The sequence below is a fragment of the Macaca thibetana genome, chromosome 8 (assembly GCF_024542745.1).
Source record: "Macaca thibetana thibetana isolate TM-01 chromosome 8, ASM2454274v1, whole genome shotgun sequence".
Classification (NCBI taxonomy): Eukaryota; Metazoa; Chordata; class Mammalia; order Primates; family Cercopithecidae; genus Macaca; species Macaca thibetana.
The window spans coordinates 100,538,356-100,562,750 of record NC_065585.1 but is presented as its reverse complement, the minus strand read 5'-3'; the positions used below and the strand labels follow the sequence as shown (position 1 = coordinate 100,562,750).

General features: G+C 45.1%; 1 protein-coding gene across 1 annotated transcript in view; it reads left to right on the top strand.

Annotated features, from left to right (window-relative positions):
* Positions 1–4,501: 4,501 nt before the first annotated feature.
* Positions 4,502–24,395, top strand: part of CHRNB3 (cholinergic receptor nicotinic beta 3 subunit) — a 34,725-nt gene continuing 14,831 nt past the window's right edge. Inside the window, exons 1-3 of the mRNA XM_050800408.1 lie at positions 4,502–4,734; positions 17,221–17,372; positions 18,874–18,918. Of these exons, the coding sequence (XP_050656365.1) occupies positions 4,683–4,734; positions 17,221–17,372; positions 18,874–18,918 (249 nt within the window). The 5' untranslated portion in view covers positions 4,502–4,682. The remainder of the gene's footprint in view (positions 4,735–17,220; positions 17,373–18,873; positions 18,919–24,395) is intronic.

The following is a 24,395-nucleotide window of genomic DNA, read 5'->3' as shown; positions in this document are numbered from 1 at the left end:
CCCAGCACTTTGGGAGGGCGAGGTGGAAGGATCACTTGAGCTCAGGAGTTCACGACCAGCCTGGGCAACATGGCAAGACCCTGTCTCTGCCTAAAAAATAAAAGCCATGGTTTTCCCACCTCTACCAATAGTGAGAGATGTGGCTATTGAAAAAAAATGTCATTCGTGTGGATGGAGCCCAGGAAGAAAAAGAGTTGGCTCTTTGGATTAAAGTGTTATCCTGCCCAGTGGTGGATGTAATAAGATTTAAACCAAAACAATTATCTCTAGAGTGAAATTTTAGGCGTCAAAGGATGAGAGGTTTTTGGGAGGGCAGTGAGAATTTCAAATTCAGATACTTTGGATCCTGAATCCAGACCTTCTGAATCCTGGGAACTCAGACAGCATCCCTGCTCCCTCCCACAAAACCTCCCCACTGGTAGTGAGAAAAGGATCGGAGTATTTGAAATGCTGGCTGGCTGTAGAGCCAGGCAGGCTACAGCAGGAATGACTGAGGTTAGACGTAAGGAAGGCCCCGAGGAAGGGAGCACCCTGATGGGTGACTGAGGAAGGGAGAGCTGATGGACCTCCAGAAGGCAGGGAGTGTGTTCTCTCCGTGATAAACTGGCACACTGTGATTAGTGGAACTGCTTATTAAGTATCATGGTACAGAGACAGTGAGAGCACCCAGCTGTGGGAGGTGTGGTCCCAGCCCCAAACCTGCCCCCGCCTCACTGTGACTTCACCTCCCCAGGTGTTGGTGAGGAACAGGTAACTCACATGTAAGCTTTTTATAGAGGAAAGACAGTTCCCTTAGACTTTTTTGTTATTTTTTGTTTTGTTTTGTTTTTTGTTTTGTTTTTGTTTTTTTTTCTTTTGAGGCAGAGTTTCACTCTTGTCCCCCAGGCTGGAGTGGAAATGGCGCTATCTCGGCTCACTGCAACCTCCACCTCCCGGGTTCAAGCGATTCTCCTGCTTTAGCTTCCTGAGTAGCGTAGCTGGGATTACAGGCATGTGCTGCCACGCCCAGCTAGGTTTTGTATTTTTAGTAGAGATAGGGTTTCACCATGTCAGCCAGGCTGGTCTCAAACTCCTGACTTCCAGTGATCTGTCTGCCTCAGCCTCCCAAAGTGCTGGGATTACAGGCGTGAGCCACCGCGCCCAGCCAGACTTCTTTTCTTCTCATCTAAACTCGCTTTTTAATTTTTTCTCATAAATCTTCCTTTCTAGATCCCAGGTCTCTTGATGTCCCCAGAATAAACATATTTAACTTCCTAAACTGTGCTGTCCTAAACAAAACAGTGCCCTAAGGCGGCTCCAGACAGGCTGGGGTGCTGCGACGAGTGCCATTCGTAGAGTGACCAAGTGACTGTCAGTATCATGCAGGCAGTTAAGGCAATTAATTAAATACCTCAGCGTGATTTTGTTTTTCTAACTGCAAAAAGATGTAGAAATAAAATAATAAAGCAAAAAGACATTTTGTCCCGATTCACACAAACGTGGCCATGAACTAAGCCAATCTATCTTGCTAGCATGGGCCCAGCACCCCCCACTTCTGAGGTCACTGGGTACTGTAATTCTGTCCTGCTTGGTGGATAAGCGGGTACGGTTTTACGCTGGAAGGGACCTTGGCAATCAGGCTGGCTCTCTTATTTTTGTTATTTGCAAATCCATTAAGTGTATCTTCCATGCCTTCAAGATGCTAAATGTGTTAGATCTACGCAGCCCACCTCTAGAGACCCTCTTCCAGGCTTGACATCCATTTGTTAATCCACACCATTGTTTACAGTTGCTCAACTAGTTCTGAGTTCACTTACATGTACTACGGAACCAACCACAATGTTCCTTTTTGTCCCCTTAGAGGTCATGAAATAATTTTTCAAAGTTTCTCTTTTTCTCATCAGTACTAAAATGTCCTTTTCTTTAAAAAATATTTTGTCTTTCCTGCCTTAATAACCTTTTTAATGATGTTGAGTTTTATGTTATAAAAAGTAACAGCTCAGTTGAAGGGTGTTAACTCATATGTCAACTGGGTGACCACAATGCTATCGTGCATGTTTGTGTGTGTGCATGTGTGTGTGCACTGGAAGGAAGTAAAGCATTGATGGTGATTGGATTAGAATCATGGACTATAAGTGGTCTTGAAATATGGTATTAGTATTACACTACTTTCATGATTACTAAATGCCAATCAGAACTTACATCTTCAATTGAAAGCACACCTGGCCCGGCTCACACAGTGGCTCACACCTGTAATCCCAGCTCTTTGGGAGGCCGAGGCAGGTGGATCACTAGAGGCCAGGAGTTCGAGAGCAGCCTGGCCCACATAGTGAAACCCTGCTTCTACTAAAAATATAAAAATTAGCTGGACATGGTGGTGGGCACCTGTAATCCTAGCTACTCAGGAGGCTGAGGCAGGAGAATCACTTGAACCTGGGAGGTGAAGGTTGTAGTGAGCTGAGATCATGCCACTGCACTCCAGCCTGGGCAACAGAGCAAGACAGCCTCTCTTCCTGTGTCTGTTTGATGTCTGCTTTTCCCCTCAAAGTCTAAACTCAATGGAGAGATGATTTGAGGTTTCTACAGTGGGATGGAGAAGAGCTGAGCGTCTTTGCAGGGAGAAAGGTGACTATAAAGAGAAACAGAAAAGAACTTCCCAAGGCATAGGAAGGGGCTGGCAGGTCCTTCTGGCAGCGGGACTGTGCCCTGCTCGGTGTTGCACTCGAGGGGTGCAGTCCTCAGCAGGCCGGGGTTGTGTGGGGCCCAGGGAGGCAGGGTCCTGTTACCGAGGCCTCCAGTCTTGGCAGAATCCTGGGTCTTGGCAGAATCCTGGGCATTGGAGAAGGCAAAGAGCAACCGAGCTGCTGGCTCCAGGGAACCATGTGGGCGGGGCATGGACCCCGGCTGTGGTCAAGGTAGCCTGGAGGATACAGGACTGTGCCATATTTTGGGGACCACAAAAGGCTTCTGATCCAGTTCCTCCCCTAGGGAGAGGGCTGCAGGGTCTGCAATGACTGAAATTGGATTTCCAGCCAGTTCCATGGAAGGCTATCTTCATTTTATTCGATTTCTTGAAAATAAAGGTAAAACTTCCTGCACACCTGGATTGGTGGTGGCTGATTTACTCCTGAGACCGTTACAAATTCTCAGCAGGCCAGGAGCACAATTCAGATGGATAGGAGGAAATCAGTGTGTGGCTCCTTCCTTCCTCCCTGCATTCCCGCAACCTTCTCAAGCATTTGCAGGTGTCAGGCCCTGGACACAGAGAGACACAGGGGAAACTCCAGAGGGCTGGAGGCCAAGCCCTCCTACAGGAGCTGGTGGTGTAGGAAGGGAGGTTAGGCAGGGCAGCAACATTGTGATGTGAGGGGCTCTGAGACAGGGGCCCTGAGGAACAGGCAGGGCTCAAGAGCTCAGGGTCCCGGGGTCCTGGGCTAGACCTCTTTTCAGGACACGATGGCTCCTTATCGAGCACCCTCTTGGTATCTCAAACTCACTAATGGCACACAGGAGGGTTAAATTAAGAAATTTAAAAATTGGACTAAATCACTGCCGCTAAGATGGAATTCCTCCGTGCCCTGGAGTGGGTTCCTCCAGCACTCAGTTCCCAACCAGGTAGGTCTTGGCTCCCACCTGGCCCTCTTGTCTGTCTAGCCCTGACTTTGTACTTGCCATCTATTTGATGTATTACGCATTTATCAAGGGCCCTCTGGGTGTGCACAGCACTGAACTAGATGAAATCTGATCAACTGTGAAGAAGAAAGGATGGTGTTCTCAGTGTCCAAGTCTCATACATAAAACAACACTAACCTCCCACCCTACTGTCCCCTGTAGTGACCAGAAGGTGGACCTGGTGGGGTCAAGGGAACCACAGAGAATATGCTGATATTAACACATGTGCGAACCAGCAGAATAGGGAGGCTCCAGGACATACTCATGACTCTCAGGTCCAACTGGAAAAGAAAATAGAGAGGCTTGGCACTGTGGCTCACGCCTGTAATCCCAGCACTTTGGGAGGCTGAGGCGGGTGGATCTCCTGAGGTCAGGAGTTCAAGACCAGCCTGGCCAACATGGTGAAACCCTGTCTCTACAAAAATTAGCTGGGCATGATGGCAGGTGCTTATAATCCCAGCTACTCGGGAGACTGAGGTAGGAAAATGGCTTGAACTTGGGAGACGGAGGACTCAGTGAGCTGAGATTGCACCATTGCACTCCAGCCTGGGTGAGAGAGCGAGACTCCGTATCAAAAAAAAAAAATAATAAAAAGAAAGAAAAGAAAAGAGAATAGAGAAATAATGGGGATGAGAAACTTTTCACTATGGATGTGGTTAAGTGTGGTTCTTCCATATGCAGATCTCCAATCGTAAGAAAAATATCACAGAAGTTGTCTAGCTTCATCCTTTCTCCAGTGCCCTGCATCTCTTGCAAGGGAGTAAATTAATAAGTCAGGAGTTAGGACCCAGCGATATGTTTTAGACTTACACGATCTGACAGCTGACTGCAAATCAATGAAGTGCACTTTGAGAAGCAGCGCACTTGGCAAGAGGGGTTGAGACTGTTTTATTCCACTCCAGGTGTTGCTGTCCTCTTGGGTTCCACTTCAGATTTTGAACCCCTGCATTTTCTTTTCAAAACCCCCTTTTCCAATGGAAATGCTCTGTTGTTAAAAAGGAAGAAATTGTCTTTCTGAAACTGACATCACGATGCTCCCAGATTTTATGCTGATTCTCATCATCCTTGGCATCCCTTCCTCAGGTAAGCACAAGTCACACTAAATTAAAACTACAGTTGCAAACTTATTTAAGCAGAGGAGGCAAAACTATGGTGTTGATAATGTTAGAATTACAACATGTAATGCACAGGATACATTTAGCATAACCTTTAAAATGTGGCCCAAATGAGTAATTCTATGAGATGTGGGGGGTTTTTGCTGAAGAAATCATATCTATGAATTTCATAATGTTTATGTTTTTGTCATTTGCTGCATTTCTCCTTCTGAATCACTATGAGCTTGGTAAGAAAACACAAAAGCAGGAAAAACATTACTGAATGCACTAAGCATTACTCAGAGAATTGTTCAAATATTTGGCACAGAAATTTATTATATCGACATTTTTCTATCATATTTACTAATAATTTCTGTATCTGCGTGTAGCTATTTAATTTTTTCCAATATGCCCTGTAGACCTATATAAATATTTTAATAAATTTGTGTATGTAGGTAGATTTAGTATGTTTATATATCACAATTAAACACAAATGTATCAAAACTCTATGAATATGTGTTTTATGTGACTATTATCAACTGAAAATAGAAGAATTTTTGATAAGGATGAAGGACAAATAAAAGGAAAGAGTGAAAGATAGAGACAGACACACAGAGAAAGAGAACAAAAAGAAAAGGAAAGAGGAATAAAGTACTGAAAGGCTTTGGGGATTGGTCATTTGCACCTGCCAATTTCCTGGGTTTGGTAATCATTTCACTTTTTGTGTAACTTGAGAACAGAAAGTTTTCCCCCATTGAATCAGAAACCATCTGAAACCGCAGCCAGATGGTGAGAAAAGGGTTGGTCCACCAGCAATTTGTATTAATTTCTCAGTAGTATTTTTGCCACGTTTGATTATTGTAATTTTCAAATGGAAAACTGAAGACACTGAGGGAGATTTGCCCAAATCCAGAAATAAATTCTACATTTCAAGGTCCCAAGACTGTGAGGCACCTGAACATTATCCTATTGTCAAAAACAGTCTTTTCTCAGACCAAGGACTCAAAGTGGAGCAGGAATTTCTAAATGCAGAAAGCCTCAAACTCACTTTCAAATATCATGAAATTTAGACTTTTCAAAGTCTTAAATGCAGTTTGCCAATCACAAAAATAATAAGAAACTTCTGTGTGTTTGAGTTTACCATTAATATACATGTGTCTGATGTTTTTCTGTCTTTATTATTCTATTTATTATAAAATAATTCATTCTCATCACTCTTTTCCCAGAGAGTGATTTCTCTCAATGGCTAGCGAGGGTGTTGAGCATAAACTCTCTTGGTTCAGCTAAGCCTCGTCCTCTGTGCACAATCAGGATTATATAAGAAAACTGGAATTGCTTGGCACCTGGCACTGGTCTCCATTGTGTGGGCTGGAAGAGTTTGAGAAGATTGTGTGATCTTTCACAAATCTATAATAAATCTAATAACCTGTGATAAATCTTACATCTGTATTTCTAGATCCATCAGCATCTGCTCATATTTTTAAATCTGTTCCATATTTCCTTACGTTTTTTAACTTTACTACTCATTGTAAAGAAAATAGTTTCTTTTTGTTATGCAAAACTACATTTTTCAAATTACAAGAGGCAACCCCTTCATTTTTATATTTCTGGCTTTGGTAAAGAGGCTCCTCCGGCGTGGCCATGGGGTGTCTCTCATATTGCTATTTCACATTTTGTGTGTGGTGTCTGCTCTCAAAAAGCAGGAGGTGTATCTTATTTATTTTCCCATCTCTCTTACAACATTATGATATGATAAGACATCATGTGTTTATTCATTCAATAAATACTTATTGAGCATCTACTGTATCCCAGGAATGGTTCCAGTGTCTAGGAATGCAAGAGGAAATGAAAACAAAGCCATTCTAATAAGTTCTCTGCTGGGCATCGTGGCTCACACCTGTAATCCCAATACTTTGGGAGGCCAAGGTAGGCAGATCACCTGAGGTCAGGAGTTTGAGACCAGCCTGACCAACATGGTGAAACCCCGTTTCTATACAAAAAATTAGCCAGGTGTGGTGGCACACGCCTGTAATCCCAGCTACTCAGGAGGCTGAGGCAGGAGAATTGCTTGTACCTGGGAGGCAGAGGTTGCAGTGAGCTGAGATCACACCGTTGCACTCCAGCTTGGGCAAAAAGAGTGAAACTCGGTCTCCCCCCCCCAAAAAAAAGAGTTCTCATGCTATCAAGAATCCATTAAATATGCATTCTTTGATTTCACCATGAGGGCTAGCTCCATGGGCGTGGTATGCTTTTTTTTTTCTTTTTTTTTTCTTTTTTTTGACAAGGTGGCAATAGTGGAAGGAAAAACCATAACATACCAAAAGGTGTCAAAGCAAAAAAGTCCACATTTCCCAATCGTCTTTGCTGAGATTTGAAATTCTTCAGTAATTTCTTTTTTTTTTTTTCTTTTTTTTTTTTTTGAGACGGAGTCTTGCTCTGTCGCCCAGGCTGGAGTGCAGTGGCGCCATCTCGGCTCACTGCAAGCTCTGCCTCCCAGGTTCACACCATTCTCCTGCCTCAGCCTCTTGAGTAGCTGGGACTACAGGTGCCTGCCACCACACCAGGCTAATTTTTTTGTATTTTTAGTAGAGACAGGGTTTCACCATGTTAGCCAGGATGGTCTCAATCTCCTGACCTCGTGATCCGCCCGCCTCGATCTCCTAAAGTGCTGGAATTACAGGCGTGAGCCACTGCGCCCAGCCTTGTTTTTGTTTTGTTTTGTTTTGTTTTGTTTTTTGAGATGGAATCTTGCTCTGTCATCCAGGCTGGAGTGAGGTGGCAATTTCGGCTCACTGCAACTTTTGCCTCCTGGATTGAAGGGATTCTCCTGCCTCAGCCTCCTGAGTAGCTAAGATTACAGGTGCCCACCACCACACTTGGCTAATTTTTTTTTATTTTTAGCAGAGATGGGGTTTCACCATGTTGGCCAGGCTGGTCTCAAACTCCTGACGTTAGGTGATCCACCTGCCTTGGACTCCCAAAGTGCTGGGATTACAGGCGTGAGCCACCGCACCCGGCCCAATTATTTCTTTTCTGTCCTGGCTGAGGATAAAACAAATGGCATTATCAGTAAAATCATAAATAATCCTGAAGATTTTTATGAAATCCTGTTCGTAAAATTATGAACAGGTGCTGATGGATCTAGAAATACTCACAGATCTGAGATTTATAAGAGGTTATTGGATTTAGTATAGATCTGTGAGAGAGAAAAGTTTTATCTATTAAGCCTTATCAGTTGTTTGTACCTCAGTGTGTGTTTGTCAAATTTTGTTAAAAGTGGATGTTGATATGGTGGAGGGAAGAGAGCAGGGGCGTCTGAGAGACTGAGGAAAGGAAATAGAATCAAGAATAAAGAGACTGGTAGGATGTACCAGGCCAAGGCGTGCAGATCGTGAAGTCAGGAGATCGAGACCATCCTGGCCAACGTGGTGAAACCCCGTCTCTACCAAAAACACAAAAATTAGTTGGGTGTGGTGGCACATGCCTGTAATCCCAGCTACTTGGGAGGCTGAGGCAGGAGAATTGTTTGAACCAGGGAGTCAAAGGTTGCAGTGAGCCGAGATCACGCCACTGCACTCCAGCCTAGCAACAGAGCAAGATTCTGTCTAAAAAAAAAAAAAAAAAAAAAAAAAAAGACCAAGGGTGCTGCAATGGTTCACGTCTGTAATCCAACATTTTGCGAGGCCAAAGCAGGAGGATTACTTGAGCCCAGGAGCTCAAGACCAGTCTGGACAACATAGTGAGAGACATCCGTCTCTACAAAAAATTTAAAAATTAGCCAGGCATGGTGGTGTGTTCCTGTAGTCCCAGCTACTCGGGAGGCTGAGGCAGGAGGGTCACATGAGCCCAGGAGGTCGAGGCTGCAGTGAGCCATGATCATGCCACTGCACTCCAGCTTGGGCAACAGAGCAAGGCCTTGTCTCTATTAAAAAATAAAAAGAATAAGGCCGAGGTGGGCAGATCACGAGGTCAGGAGATCGAGACCATCCTGGCGAACACGGTGAAACTCCGTCTCTACTAAAAATACAAAAAAATTAGCCGGGTGTGGTGGCGGATGCCTGTAGTCCCAGCTACTCGGGAGGCTGAGGCAGGAGAATGGCGTGAGCCTGTGGGCGGAGCTTGCAGTGAGCCGAGATGGCGCCACTGCACTCCAGCCTGCGTGACAGAGCGAGACTCTGTCTCAAAAAATAAGTAAATAAATAAATAAATAAATAAAAATAATAAAGAGACCAGGTCAGGTCTTCAATTCCAAAGGAAAATTTCTTTGTCTTAAGGTATTACTAGGCACCTCATCAATATCTTTCATGATTTCATTCAGTGGGGCTGAGAGAGCCCCAACCCCCTCACAGAGGTGTGTCTCCAGTCCCCTGGTAGCTGTGTTACTTTTACCTGATTGCTCTGTCTGATGAGATAAACCTCATCTGTGAGTGAAGGGCTGCTCCCCAGTCATGGGCACATCTTAAACTCTGGCTGTCTTTTGTATCTTGAAAACAGCAAATATCTGGGGTTAATAGGCCAATTTTGTCGATGTTTCTTAGACACAAAGACTCTAAAAGCCCAAAAGGTGTGAGCTGCTGGAGGCCTCAGGCATCACCCATTCCCTTTTCTTATTGGGAGATGTTAAATGCTTGGAATCAGCACCAGAACCCATGGTCTCTAAATCTGAGTCCAGTGCTTCTCAGTGTTAAATAAATATTTGTTGGATTCTCATCCTAATGAGTGATGACTTAGGCAAGGGAATCAGCCTTCTGAGCCAACAGCAGCACACTCTCCCAGAGCCTGTCCCAGCCTGAGCTTGGTGCACAGGAGATGACCAGCATCAGGCCAAGTGCACTCCATCCCTGTCTCTGCCTCCGAACTGAAGCCTTCACACTCGCTCTCTGGCTCTCCATCTTCCTTCCTCTGCCCATGGAGTTGTCTGTCTGGCCCCAAAGGAAATATACACATTTATTTAAAATAGAAGTAAACATTTATTTATTTATTTATCAGAGCCTCACTGCACCACCCAGGCTGGTCTCAAACTCCTGGCCTCAAGCAATCCTCCTGCCTCAGACTCCCAAGTAACTGGGATTTACAGTTGTGAACCACCACACCCAGCCCCCCAGGAAATATTTTGGCGAAGAAAAATGAGACAAAGATTAAGCAAGGAGGCCAGGCGCCATGGCTCATGCCTGTGATCCCAGCACTTTCGGAGGCCAAGGTGGGCAGATAACCTTTGGTCAGGAGTTTGCAACCAGCCTGGCCAACATGGGGAAACCCTGTCTCTACTAAAAATACAAAAATTAGCCGGGTGTGGTGGCAGGCACCTGTAATCTCAGCTACTTGGGAGGCTGAGGCAGGAGAATCACTTGAGCCCAGGAGGCGGAGGTTGCAGTGAACCGACATCACGCCACTGCACTCCAGCCTGGGCGAAAGGAGCAAGACTCTGTTAAAAAAAAAAAAAAAAAAAAAAAAAAAAAAAAAAAAAAAAAAAGCAAGGAAAAGCAGTAGAAGAGAGAAAAAGGAAGAATAGGGGTTTAGAGAAGTAGCAAAATTTCTTTTTTACCAACAGAGGTGGTGTAAAGTTTAACACGCAGCGAATACTCTCTGAAGCCGTGTTGTTGGACTAAGTGTGTGTGTTTGGGGCTGGGGGGAGACAGACTCAAAGCAAGGAAATGTTGGGTGCACACGGCCACATGTGAGGCAGGAATGTGCCGTCGCTGAAGAGCATGGGACATCCTCCACCAAGGGGCACAACCAGAGCGGTGCCCACTGGGGAGGCCCTGGGTGAAGGCCTCTGTGCCTGACTGACTACAGCAGAGGGAGTCTCAAGTGTGTGACATAACCTGACACCAAGGCTTAGAGTCTCCCTACCGCCAAACAAATGCTGTTTGTGATGTGATTTTAGAATATACACCACGGAATACTATGCAGCCATAAAAAAGGATGAGTTCATGTCCTTTGCAGGGACATGGATGCAGCTGGAAACCATCATTCTGAGCAAACTATCACAAGGACAGAAAATCAAACACCGCATGTCCTCACTCATAGGTGGGAACTGAACAATGAGAACACTTGGACACAGGACGGGGAACATCACACACAGGGGCCTGTCATGGCCAGGGGTGGGGTAGGGGGAGGATAGCATTAGGAGACATACCTAATGTAAAGGACGAGTTAGTGGGTGCAGCAAACCAACATGGCACATGTATACCTATGTAACAAACCTGCATGTTGTGTACATGTACCCTAGAACTTAAAGTATAAAATAAAATAAAATAAAAATATCATTCAGCTGGGGCATGATAGCTCACGCACGTAATCCCAGCACTTTGAGAGGCCGAGGCGGGCAGATCACGAGGTCAGGAGATCGAGACCATCCTGGCTAACATGTTGAAACCTTGTCTCTACTAAAAATACAAAAATTAGGTGGGTATGGTGGCACGTGCCTGTAATCCCAGCTACTTGGGAGGCTGGGGAAGGAGAATCACTTGAACCTGGGAAGCGGAGGTTGCAGTGAGCCAAGATCGCGCCACTGCACTCCAGCCTGGCAAGAGTGAGACTCCGTCTCAAAAAAATAAAAATAATATAATTCTTCCAGGTAGTAGGTTGCTCTAAATAACAGTAAAGGATTCTGGAAAATACAATGCTAACAGCAAAACATCAAAAATAGCAATAACAGCAAATACATGTTTATCGAATTGAATTTTTGGAATAAGAGAAGATGGCTGGCCTGGCCACCAGAAGACCACGCAGGCCACCATCAGCTGGATGACCCTGGGCAAGGCTCCTCTCAATGCCCCAGTATCTTCACCTGTAAAACGAGGGGCGGGAGTGATCCTGGAGGTCCTTCTTGGTTTTATTGTCTTAACTTCATTATCAGTTCAATTTTCCTTCCTCTTTCATTGTGGCTGAAATTGGATCCAAGCTTCTCTAAGAAATGCATCTATGTCCAAGAGTGGTGGCTCATGCCTGTAATCCCAGCACTTTGGGAGGCTGAGGCGGGCAGATCACTTGAGGTCAGGAGTTGGAGACCAGCCTGACCAATGTAGCGAAACCCTGTCTCTACTAAAGATACAAAAATTAGCCGGACATGTTGGTGCAATCCCAGCTACTCAGGAGGCTGAGGCACGAGAATCACTTGAACCTAGGAGGTTGCCTTGAGCCAAGATCATGCCACTGCCCTTCAGCCGGGGTGACAGAGCAAGACTTTACCTAAAAAAAATATATATATATATGTGCATCCACAATGGAGGACACTCATCTTCTGAGAAAAATTCTTGGTTTCTCAATGGATTACTGAAATGAATCTTAGAATATTGTGATTAATCTTAAATATAAGTTATTTTGCAAAAATTTGGTCTATGCACAACTTTCCAGGAATCCTTTTATTCCATAATACAAAGACCACTTGTCCTGGAAACCTTGAGCGTATCTGTGATTTTACATCTTCGGGAGCAGTAAGCCAGGCTGGCTCTGCCTCATTCCCCTGGGTCACAGAAAACACTGTTATGGCCTTTTGTTCATGTGTTCATTTGTTCATTCAAATATCATCAAATATTTATGGAGGCCCTGGTCTCACAGGATCAACTGTGAGAAGCACTTGATCTTTCTTATAATGTTCTATTTCACAAGAAGGACAAACCAGAAACATTTCCAGGCTTGTCCTCTAAGTCTGCTTCAATAATGCCAATGACTTCAGCTTCTATTTTGGAAAGGTTCGGAAATTTCAGGATATTAAGCAGAAATCATTTAATCTTTGACTTTTTTTTGTTAGGGAGATAAAGTCTGTTTTGGTCAGAACAGATTTGCATTAGTCAGGCTGCCATTACAAAATACCATAGACTGATTAAAAACTGACATTTATTTTCTCACAATTCTGGAAACTGGAAGTCTATGATCATGCACTAAAAAGTCAGTTTCTGGTGAGGACTCTCTTCCTGGCTTGCAGAAGGCTGCCTTCTTGCTGTGTCCTCACATGGTTTGTCCTCTGGGCCTCCTTATGGGCTCTGTCTTTAAATACAGTCACATTGGGGGTTAGGGCTTTAACATTTGATTTTTGAGGGATGTAAACATTCAGTTCCTAACAGCCAGTGTGGTTCATGCTTTTTGTTAATTCAGACGGAAAGTGCGCCTTCTGACAGTGGTAACACAGGTGGAGATGCATGCTGTGCATGAAAGAGCAGAGCTGCTCGCTGAGCCTGGATCTTGGTGAAGAGCAGGATTCCTATATCTTCACAGGGGGCACAGCTGCCTAAGTGCAAATGCTAAGCATTTCAGGTCGGAATTCTAGATTTCCCCTCCCAATGTGCAACTCCATTTCCTTTCAGAATGACTGGACAATTTTCCTTTTGGGAAAGGAAGTTCATGGTTACAGTCCCTGCTCATCTTCAGGAACCCTCTCTCTTATGTGTCTGAAATTATCCCAGCTCACAATTGTCTGAGCTAATAGGGGTGTGTGTGTGTGTGTGTGTGTGTGTGCGCGTGCACGCGCGCGTGCATGTGTTGGTTCAGGCATCATTCAGTTGTTTTCAGCCTCCCTGGAGTGCCTCCACCCATTGTCTTCAGTAATTTGTGCTAATTTGGCTGACCTGGGACTCAGGGACTCTGCAGGAATTTCAGCACTCCAGCACCTCAGCAGCTAGTCAGGTGGTGCAAGCAGCCATCAGGGCTGTGTTCAGATGCCTGTCAGTGGCTACAGTGGCTTAACCAAATAGGAGATTGCTTTTCTCTCATACCAAGAAATTTGGAGGCCAATAGTACAGGGCTATCAGAAACCCAGGTTCTGTGTATCACTCTGCCCTCCTATGTGTGTAGCTTTCATCAGGTTTGCAAGACAGATGAGTGGCCAAATCTCCAGTTCCAGATAAAAAGAAGGAAGCAGACATGTCAGATCAAGTCCATCCTTTTTAATAACCTTTCTCTAACCACCCCAATCCCAACAGCTACTGTTTGTATCTAATTGGCTACATGTGCCATAGGTCATTCCCAGATGCAAGGAAGCCCGGAGCTGAGCTTTTTATGCTGGCACCATGCAACCCTGAATAAATTTAGCATCTATTGCCAAGGAAAAGGGGGGAATGGCTGTTGGGCAGGGAACTGGCAGTGTCTGCCACAGTGCTGCTGTGGTTTAAACGTGTTCCCCAAAGTTCATGTGCTGGAAATTTGACCCCCAACACAGTAGTGTTGGGAGGTGGGGCCTAATGGCAGGTGTTTGGGTCATGGGGGCACCACCCTCATGAGTGGATTTATGCCATTATCATGGGAGGGGTTGGCCCCCTCTTGTCTTTCTCACCCCCTCTTTGCTCTTCCATCATGTTTGATGCAGCAAGAAGGCCCTCACCAGAGGCTGGTCTCATGATCTTGAACTTCCCAGTCTCTAGAACCGTAAGCCAATAAATTTCTGTTCATTACAAATTCCTCAGGTTGTGGTATTCTGTTGTAGCCGCACAAAACAGGTGAAGACAAGTGCCTTTCAAACAATATTCTCTGCCTTAGAGGAGGGGGCTCCCTGACCTGGGAATAGATGGAGGAGGACAGCTGTGTCCTCACTGCTTCCCTCTTCTCTTGAGCAATTCACCTCTGGTCCCAACTTTCCAGATGCCCCTCAGTAAAACAAAGGCCACAAAGCTGACTGCATCATTGCTCAAGTGTTTGTCCACTCAACAGTCATTAGCTCAGCAGCTGCTGGGTGGCAGTCACTATTCTAGGAGCTGGGAATACAGGAGTAAGGAAGACAATCCCCAACTTCCTGGAGCTGGCATCATCTAGGGAGGGGAGACAACAATAAACAGAAAAATGTGATATGATTATGTTCTCTACTGGAAGATAAAGTACCCTAAAAGGATAGAGAGGAGAGGGATTTTTAAATAGTGTAGCCTGAAATGACTTACTCAAGGAAATGACATTTGAGCAAAGACTGGACAAGTGAAGGAATGGCTGTGGACTCTCTGGATAAGCGTAAGAACTTTCCCCCATGCAGATGCATTCTGGCTTGTTCTGGGAATCGCAGACTGCCCCGAGGACTGGGGAGGAGGATGCGGGCAGTATGGTTGGGGGGTACACAGTCAGGGCCACATGGGGTCAGGGAGACTGTGGTGGAACTTAGGATGTTTCTTTCTGAGTGTGATGGGAAACCATCTGGAGCGCTTAGCAGGAACTGACATAATCCTCTCTAGGTGCTGTGTGCGGAATGGACTGTAGAAAGGGCAGGAGTGGAAACAATTAGGAAGCAGTGCAGGAGCCCAAGAGAGAGAGCATCTGTGCTCTCAGCGTGGCCCCGGTGGAGATGGTGGGGAACAATCAGGGCTGGGATGTATTCTGAAGAACACTAAGACCCGATGCGGGGTGGGAGAAAAAGAGGAGTCAAAGATGACTTCAAGAATGTCCCCCTGAGCAAATACACAACTTGCCCTCTAGAGGCTGTGGGGAATTCCCTCTGTTCTCTCCCTGTACATTTCCAGGAAGGTTTCCTGGCTCTTTACAGACTGACACCCTGGTGGCTGCCCAGCTGGCTGCTCCCAGTGCTGCTCTTGGTACTAATAGTAATCAACAGATCAGTTTTTGTTCATTAAAACAAAAATTTCTTGAGACGGTGTCTTGCTGTGTCACCCAGGCTGGAGTGCAGTGGTGCGACCACCACTCACTGCAGCCTTGACTTCCAGGACTCAAGCCATCCTCACGCTCCAGCCTTCCAAGTAGCTGGGACTATAGGGGTGCGCCACCATGCCCGGCTAATTTTTTCATTTTTGTAAGACAGGGTCTTCCTATGTTGCCTAGGCTGGTCTCCAACTCCTGCGCTCAAATGATCCTCCCACCTCAGCCTCCCAAAGTGCTAGGATTACAGGTATGAGCCACCGTGCCTGGCCCACAGTTTTTAAATAAATAAGCATAAATGTAAGGTTGCGTCTCTATCACTCATTTGCATTTATGTGGAGGAAAACGGGGCTGGGTACCCTCAGAGCACACAGCCCACCTCACCCATGCCTCTGAGGTGCTGGGACAGAGGCACCTTGAATTGCTCCTCTCTTAGGAAAGTGCCTACAGAAGCCTTCTGCAAACAGGGGGTAGGTACACTTTCGCTTTTCTTCCTAAAAGAATCCCTGGACTTTGATTGGGTAAACCTGGAGGGTATGTCTCTCATGAGATCATTACCCAGCATATGGGTGTCTCAGTGGGAAGAAAAAGGTTTTCTATGGTCAGGACATGGTGCAGAATGAGTTGCCGTAGCATATTAATCGGGTGCTGAACAGGCAAGGAGGGGCAAGTTAAAACTCCCATGCTGATCAGTAATGGGACTACACCTGTGAATGGCCACTGCACTCTCGCCTGGGCAACATAGTGAGACCCCATCTTTTTTAAAAAAAAAAGTAGGGGACTTGCTTGTTTTAAATGTGATAGCACTGCACTGTAAGGAAAATAAAACTTTATTTTGGGACTGCATTCCTAAGCCATTTCCCCAACTGGAGGGTTACAGTTTAACACTGGGTGTTTCTGAGGTTCTCGCACAGTGAGGCAGAGTGTGACATCCTGGCTGCTGACCAAGGAAGGACTTCATAAGGAAAGACTTCCTTGGGAAAAAGACAAGAGGACCGTGAGGGGCACACGGCTGGTGTTCAGTGACCACATGCCAACTCTGACACCTACCAACACACATAAAATGAACACCCACTATGGGCCAGGCACTGTTCTAGGTGCTGGGTAAACATGATCAAATACAATGCCCACTGCGCCCATCGTCAGGGCTCCAGAGGAAGACAGGTGTGACAAATAACAAGAGACTTCCAAAGGGAGATGCTGGAGGCTCAGGGACAGAGAACAGCTCATGGGCAGGGCCCATGTCTGTGAAGAGGGAGCATTGCAGATGGGACCAGAGGTGAGGGTCGGGGTGGCTGCAGATAGAGCTTCTGGGACCCGGGTGTTGACCCCATGATGGGAAAATCTTGTGAGAGCGGAACTCTGGGTAAAATGTGGATTCTGGGCCGGGGGCGGTGGCTCATGCCTGTAATCTCAGCACTTTGGGAGGCTAAGGCGGGCGGATCACGAGGTCAGGCAATCCAGACCATCCTGGCTAACACGATGAAACTCCATCTCTACTAAAAATACAAAACATTAGCTGGGCATGGTGGTGGGTGCCTGTAGTTCCAGCTACTCGGGAGGTTGAGGCAGGAGAATGGCATGAACCCTGGAGGTGGAGCTTGCAGTGAGCAGAGATCGCACCACTGCACTCCAGCCTGGGCGACAGACCGAGACTCCATCTCAAAAAAAAAATTTTCACTAAAAAAAAAAAAAAAAAAAATTGCGGATTCTGTTTTCAGCTGTGTGTGTTTGGAGGGAGGTGGGAGTGGGCATGGAGACTCTCGCATGCTCCAAGTTGCCTTTCAGGAACTGGGCTGTTTAGAAACAGACACAGCCTATGGTGCAGGATGCCACGGGACACTCATCCAGGCATCGTGCCCCTCCCATTTACCCATGTCCCCCCATGATTCTTTTACAGCCACTGCAGGGTTCAGTTCAATCGCCGAAAATGAAGATGCCCTCCTCAGACATTTGTTCCAAGGTTATCAGAAATGGGTCCGCCCTGTATTACATTCTAATGACACCATAAAAGTATATTTTGGATTGAAAATATCCCAGCTCGTAGATGTGGTGAGTAATCCTTGGCACTTAGCTAAAAAGAACATGCATTCCTTAACCTGTTTATGAGTCTAAAATATATTTTTTCCCTATGTCTGACATTTCAATTTAAAAAATAATTTATTGTGAGAGAAAATCTGCCCCCAAGAAGCCACTGAAATGACCTGAGGAAAGAACGAGAAGGTATCACAGGGTAAATTGCAGCACTGTTAGTGTGGGACCTTTTTGCTGGGGGGAGGATGTGGTTGCTAAGATAGTCGTTGCCCCTGGCCTGGTTTGCTGAACACTCAGGAAGGAGGGCTGAGAACTGCAGAGAAGAGGAACTGAGCCTGGGGCTGACGCGCTGTGATCTTGGATCCTCCGTGGCTGTGCCCTGGGCTGGTAGGGGGGTCTGCAGGGAGACGGGGTGGTAACAACAGTGCCCACAGCCAGGCCCATTCTTGCTCTCCCTAGGCGGCCCCGTCACCTCTTCTGAACTCACCCATGCCTTCACATTCTAATTTTCCTTTTTAGCTTGCATTTCTGCCATGATTGTGTTCTTAGAAGAAACCAGTGAACTTTAACTCCCCAAATGCAACAAAATTGTCCTGCTATGGTCCCCAAAGCCCCAGAAGAATCCTCCTATGTTGTCCATTTTCTCCACCCCACTACACACGTGTGTGCATGCTCACCTGCCGTGGCTGGCTCAATACCCCAGGATTCCTTCTAGGAAGTCATGCAAAGCCCATCTCCAATTTAGCTATTATTTCCCTCTACTTTGCCCCTTCATTATTATTATTATTACTATTATTATTGACACAGAAACTCTGTCTTTCACCCAGGCTGGAGTGCAGTGATGTGATCTCGGCTCACTGCAACCTCCGTTTCCCAGGTTCGAGTGATTCTCCTGCCTCAGCTTCCCTAGTAGCTGGGATTACAGGCAGGCGCCACCATGCTCAGCTAATTTTTGTATTTTTTGTAGAGACAGGATTTTGCCGTTGGATAGGCTGGTCTCGACCTCCTAACCTCAGGTGATCCACCCGCCTTGGCCTCCCAAAGTACTGGAATTACAGGAGTGAGCCACTGTGCCCAGCCTACTTCATACCTTTAAAGTGCCTTCTGGGTTATGCAATTTTATATAAATACAGCCACAATGAACTGCTACTCGTTTTAGTTATTTTTCATTTTAAGCAAAATCTGCATACCGTTTGACTATTTATATGCCATTTGACTGTTTAAAATTGAGAATCTTTTGTACTTTTAACACCTCAAAGGTAAGACTCAGATACATTTTTCTGATCAAAACCAAACAGAAAACAGCTGGGTGTGGTGGCGTGCACCTATAGTCAGCTCCTTGGGGGCTGGGGCAGGAGGATGGCTCGAGCCCCGAAGGTCGAGGGTGCAGTGAGCTATGGTGGCACCACTGCACTATAGCCTGGGCAACATCTTGAGACCCCATTTCTAAAACAACAGCAAAAATCACAACTTACTTTCACTTCAACTTACAGTATTTTTTTAATTGTCATTTTCTTAGGATGAAAAGAATCAGCTGATGACAACCAATGTGTGGCTCAAACAGGTAAATTTCGATCCAAGGATTGTGTCTGCTAACCCAGTCACTTATTTTCTATTTAGAAAGCCTCCCATCTGAAAAATATTTATTTAAGAGGGCATATCGTGTTCCTCAGGGAGATTTGTGGGAAGGGTCTATGGCTTTTATTTTCCATTGTGAGTGTTGGGGAACTGATCCTGGCAAGCCCCTGGGTGCACACTGCTGTGCGTGGTTGCTCCCAGCAGTAGAGCTGCTCGTGCGGTGGGCGGAGGTGACTCTCCTGCCATAAGGCCTGGGGATGGGCCCTAGGACCACTTAGAGAAAAGAACAAAGAGCCTCCAAGATGCACCACTTTCCCCCAGGTAGGGAACTGCAACTGGGTAGGAAAATCAGGGCTACATCCTCCCAAGCCTCCTCTGGTCCTCTGTGGGTAGAATCTACCTCTAATACTTCTTGTTGCTTCCAAGGAAGAACTGAGCCCTGAATGAGGGAATAACAGGACTGCCCATCGTTAATTTCAAAACAGAGTGAAGCCCAAAACAAAATGATGAATACGTGTTTTCCTGACATCACTGAAAATGCATTTTGAATCGTTTTCAGCTTTCTTTTTAGATAATTGTTTTTAGCTTGGCTAGAGTTTATTTCCTAAACTCAGGGGAGTGTGTCCAGAGGAGTTTGTTTTAGGATTGTCAGTAAATAATTACCATTCAAATCCCAATTTCGCATGTTATCTACAAAGATAAAATATTGACACTTGATAGTGGGTAAGAAGTTTGGTTTATCCCAGCTACTCGGGAGGCTGAGGCAGGAGAATTGCTTGAACCCAGGGGGCAGAGGCTGCAGTGAGCCGAGATTGTGCCACTGCATTCCAGCCTGGGTGACAGAGCAAGAGCCTGTGTCAAAAAAATAAATAAATACACTTGGTTTAATTGTTTACTTTGTATTTTTGTTTTGTTAGCTTTTTTAAAAAATTTAGTTTTGTCTTATATTTATTTACAAATTTATCTGAGACACAGTCTCATTCTGCCACCCAGTCTGTAGTGCAGTGACATGATCTTGGCTCACTGAAACCTCTGCCTCCGAGGTTCAAGTGATTCTTGTGAGTCAGCCTCCTGAGTAGCTGGGATTACAGGCGCCCGCCACCATGCCCAGCTAATTTTTGTATTTTTACTAGAGACAAGGTTTCACCATGTTGGCCAGTCTGGTCTCAAACTCCTGGCCTCAAGTGATCCGCCCACCCCAGCCCCGCAAAGTGCTAGGATTAGACTTGAGTCTCTGTATGTATTTTTTTATTTTTAGATTCAGGAGTTACATGTGCAGGTTTGCTACATGGATCTATTGCGTTATGCTGGGGTTTGGGCTTCCAGCGAACCCATCACCTAAATAGTGAACATCATACCCAACAGGCAGTTTTTCAGCTCATTCCCCTCCCTCCCTCCATCCTTCCCTCCCTCCCACATCATCACTTTTGGAGTCCCCAGTGTGTTTTGTTCTCATCTTTGTGTCCATGCGTACCAGTTGTTTAGCTCCCACTTGTAAGCAAGAACATGCAATATTTGATTTTCCAAAGTTTTTTATTTGTTTGTGTTTTTGTTTGTTTGTTTGTTTTTTGAGACAGAATCTCACTCTGTCACCCAGGCTGGAGTGCAATGGCACAATCTCGGTTCACTGCAACCTCCGCCTCCCGGGTTCAAGTGATCTTCTTGCCTCAGCATCTCAAGTAGCTGGGACTACAGGCACATGCCACCACGCCCGGCTAATTTTTGTATTTTTAGTAGAGATGAGGTTTCACCATGTTGGCCAAACTGGTCTTGAACTCCTGGCCTCAGGTGATCTGCCCACCTCGGCCTCCCAAAGTGCTGGGATTACAGGCGTGAGCCACCTCGCCAGGCCTAAATATTTAAATGAATGTCCAGATATTGCCTAATTTGCCCCATAGTTTAAAAATATTCCTGGTGGGATATCTTTCTGCTAATGCTTTATAAGGAGCAATGGATACAAGAAACAGCAAGGAGCTTCCCTCAGCTTCATTTCATGTCATCAAATTTCTCCCACCCAACAACTTTAGTGAGAATTAGAGAACTATGATGATTTTCAGTGCTTTCTACTCATCTGATTCTCTAATCAGTAGATATGTGAACAAGTTGTGAAATGGATCTGCATATTGTTTTACTTGCAAATAAAAATATCCAGAAGAAAATAATAAGCTTGGAATGTATATATAAAAATACCACTTAAATAAACATATCCACACTTTCCTCTTAAGGTGAAAATAGGCTTAGAAGTTAACAAAAATCAAACACACACACAAACCTTTACTTCCCGCATGCCTCCTACTGCTTTTTTTTTTTTTTTTTTTTTTTTTTTTTTTGAGTCGAAGTCTCACTCTGTCACCCAGGCTGGAATGCAGTGGCTCGATCTCGGCTCACTGCAGCCTCTGCCTCCTAGGTTCAAGAGATTCTTCTGCCTCAGCCTCCCGAGTAGCTGGGACTACAGGCGCGTGCCACCACACCTGGCTAATTTTTGTATTTTTTGTAGAGACGGGATTTCAGCATGTTGGCCAGTCTGGTGTCGAACCCCTGATGTCAGCCCAAAGTGCTGGGATTACAGGCATGAGCCACTTTGCCTGGCCGAGATTAAGCTCTAATCTCTCGCATAAAGCAGGGGTCCAGAGACTCTGGGCCTTCACATGGGGATAGTAGGCCTTTTCACTTTTCTTGTGCTTTTGAAAATAAGAAGTCATTTCAGCCAAAGAGAACAGCATTAGACACAAAAAAGTGGGTGCCAAGGGTCCCTCGGGCCTCAGCTACAGCTTTGGAAAGGACTTTCCACAAAGTTTGCCACCAGAATCCCAGAAGCCTGGTGGGTGTCTTCAAACCAAGGCAGAATTAAGTCCTAAAAGTCAATTCAATATCCAAAACCAAGCAGGAGAAATCCACAGGCAAGGAGCACACTGATACTTGGAAAAGTCAGCTGACGGACTGAAGTTCCCATTTGACAGAAGCAATGAGAATAATCGACTTTTTTGGGTATAAATGTGTAAGGTACAAGTGTGGTTTTTTTTACGCAGATATATTGTGTAGTGGTGAAATCTAGTGTATCTGAATACTAATGTACATTGTAACCATTAGGTAATTTCTCATCCCTCACCCACCTCTCACCCTCCCATTCTTCCGAGTCTCCAATATCTATTGAGATTAATATATTTTGTGTTTAATTCACAAATGCGTAAACGAGGTTTATCTCATTTAAACCTCTCTACCACCTGACTTAGGAAAAGAGACATCATTACCCCTGTTCTATAGAGATAGAAGAGTCCAGTCCTCATCCGGCAGGAATCTGGGTTTCCTAACCCCTGGCCAGGATCTTTCTGGCCTTATGCAGCCTCCTCCTTGAACACTAAGCCCTGCTTCTAGACCACAGGAAGAGCCGAAGCAGGGGAAACAAAGCTTCACATTCCAGAAAACTACCGAGGATATAGTCAATCCGACGTCCATTCGCACGGATTGAGTTTGGAGTGGGAAATTTTACAGTGGATATTAGTTAATATGTGCTGTTATGGCACAGACAATGTTGGGGCAGAAAAGAAAGGTCATTTTTACAACACTGGGTGGCAAGAAGGGAAGGCTGCCTGGAACAGGAGGCATTGAGCTTCGCCATGATGTTATGTTTATGCTTTTTATAAAAAAGGCTTTTTGGCCAGGCGCGTGGCTCACGCCTGTAATCCCAGCACTTTGGGAGGCCGAGGCAGGTGGATCACAAGGTCAGGAGACAGAGACCATCCTGGCTAACACGGTGAAATCCCATCTCTACTAAAAATACAAAAAAATTAGCCGGGCGTGGTGGCAGGTGCCTATAGTCCCAGCTACTTGGGAGGCTGAGGCAGGAGAATCACTTGAACCTGGGAGGCGGAGCTTACAGTGAGCCGAGATCACGCCACTGCACTCCAGCCTGGGTGACAGAGCAAGACTCCATCTCAAAAAAAAAAAAAAAAAAGCTTTTTAAAGCTACATGGATTAAAGAAAGTTGAAGGATTAAAAAAAAGATGAAAAAGAAAACAACAAGATAAAACAGATATTTATAAAAAGCTATCATTGGTGTTTTACACAGATCTTAGTTTCAGAGCAGCTAATAATAATATCTAAGATTTACTGAGTACTTACTAAGTGCCCAGGCACTATGCTGACTGTAATAGGAATAATCCCATTTAATTTTCACAGTCATCCTAAAAGGGAGGTTCTATTACTATCCTAACTTTGCAGATGAGGAAATTGAGAACTGGAGAGTGGAAGTGACTTGCCCAGGGTTAAGCACTGTTAGGGGAAGTCTGACTTATGTCGAGAAATCTTTCACTTGCCTTAGACTGGAGGGAGAGTTTGAAGAGTATACTGTTCTCCTGTTAGTCCTGTTCCTGTATAATTTCCTAATCCTGGTCTTCTAAGGCTTGGATTCCTCAATCTCCAGAACATCTGATGGAGTTGGTCTAGAAAGAATTCAGGAGAGAATGAAGTTAGGATCCACTCCATCTTCCATCCATTCACCAGGATTTATTGAGAGCCTATGTGCCAGGCGCCCTGCTAGATCCTGGATATATAAAGAACAACACACAGCACCGCCTGAAAGAAGAGGACATAGCGTTAGTTACCAAAAAATAATTACCATGATAAATATCACAAAGTACATATAAAACACTGTGGAGCTTGAAAAATGACAGTGAGACAGGAAGAAAGTCAGGGAAAGCTCCCAAGGGGAGGGATATTTAATTTGAGTCTTACAGGACAAACAGAAGTTCTACAAGTCAAAAAGGTGGAGAGGTTGTGAACCACCTGAATAGTGAATAGTAGTCCCAATAACACCACTATCCAAAAGCTCTCACATTTGAGCAAACCCATTGGTAACTCTTTGCAGTCATCTCTGTGTCCCTCAGTCAAAATGAAAACAAAAATGCCCAATTCCCCCTCTTTCCTCATTTGCCTCCCAGACACTGAAAAATGTTCTCTAATTCCTATCCACATGGAGAAGAGAATTCTACCCACTTGGAACAAAAGCACGTTCCATGGTAGCGCATGCAAATGAGATACTTGTGGGGTTTTTTTAGTCAATTCTCCTGTTTTATCCTGTTTCCATAGTTCTCCTCCGGTATATTTAGACACTCTTCTTCTAGAAAGAACTTTATACAGCACAAATCTAGTGACATCCAGAGGAAGTCTCCTACATGGTGCTATTTTTATTTTATTGATTTTATATTGTGAACTAGTTTGTCTTCCTCCTTCGTACTTCCAGACAGTAATCAAAACCCTATAAACTATAAATATATTGTTAACATTGACTCACTAGGACTACGTGAGAAAGTACTTACTGCCCCAACCCCTCAGATCCTGCACCGTCATATCAAGGTTAGGAAAACATGGACAGCACCTTAGAGACAATGAAAATTAAACTGACCTTCTTTTTTTTTTTTTTTTTTTTTTTTTTTTGAGATAGAGTCTTGCTCTGTCACCCAG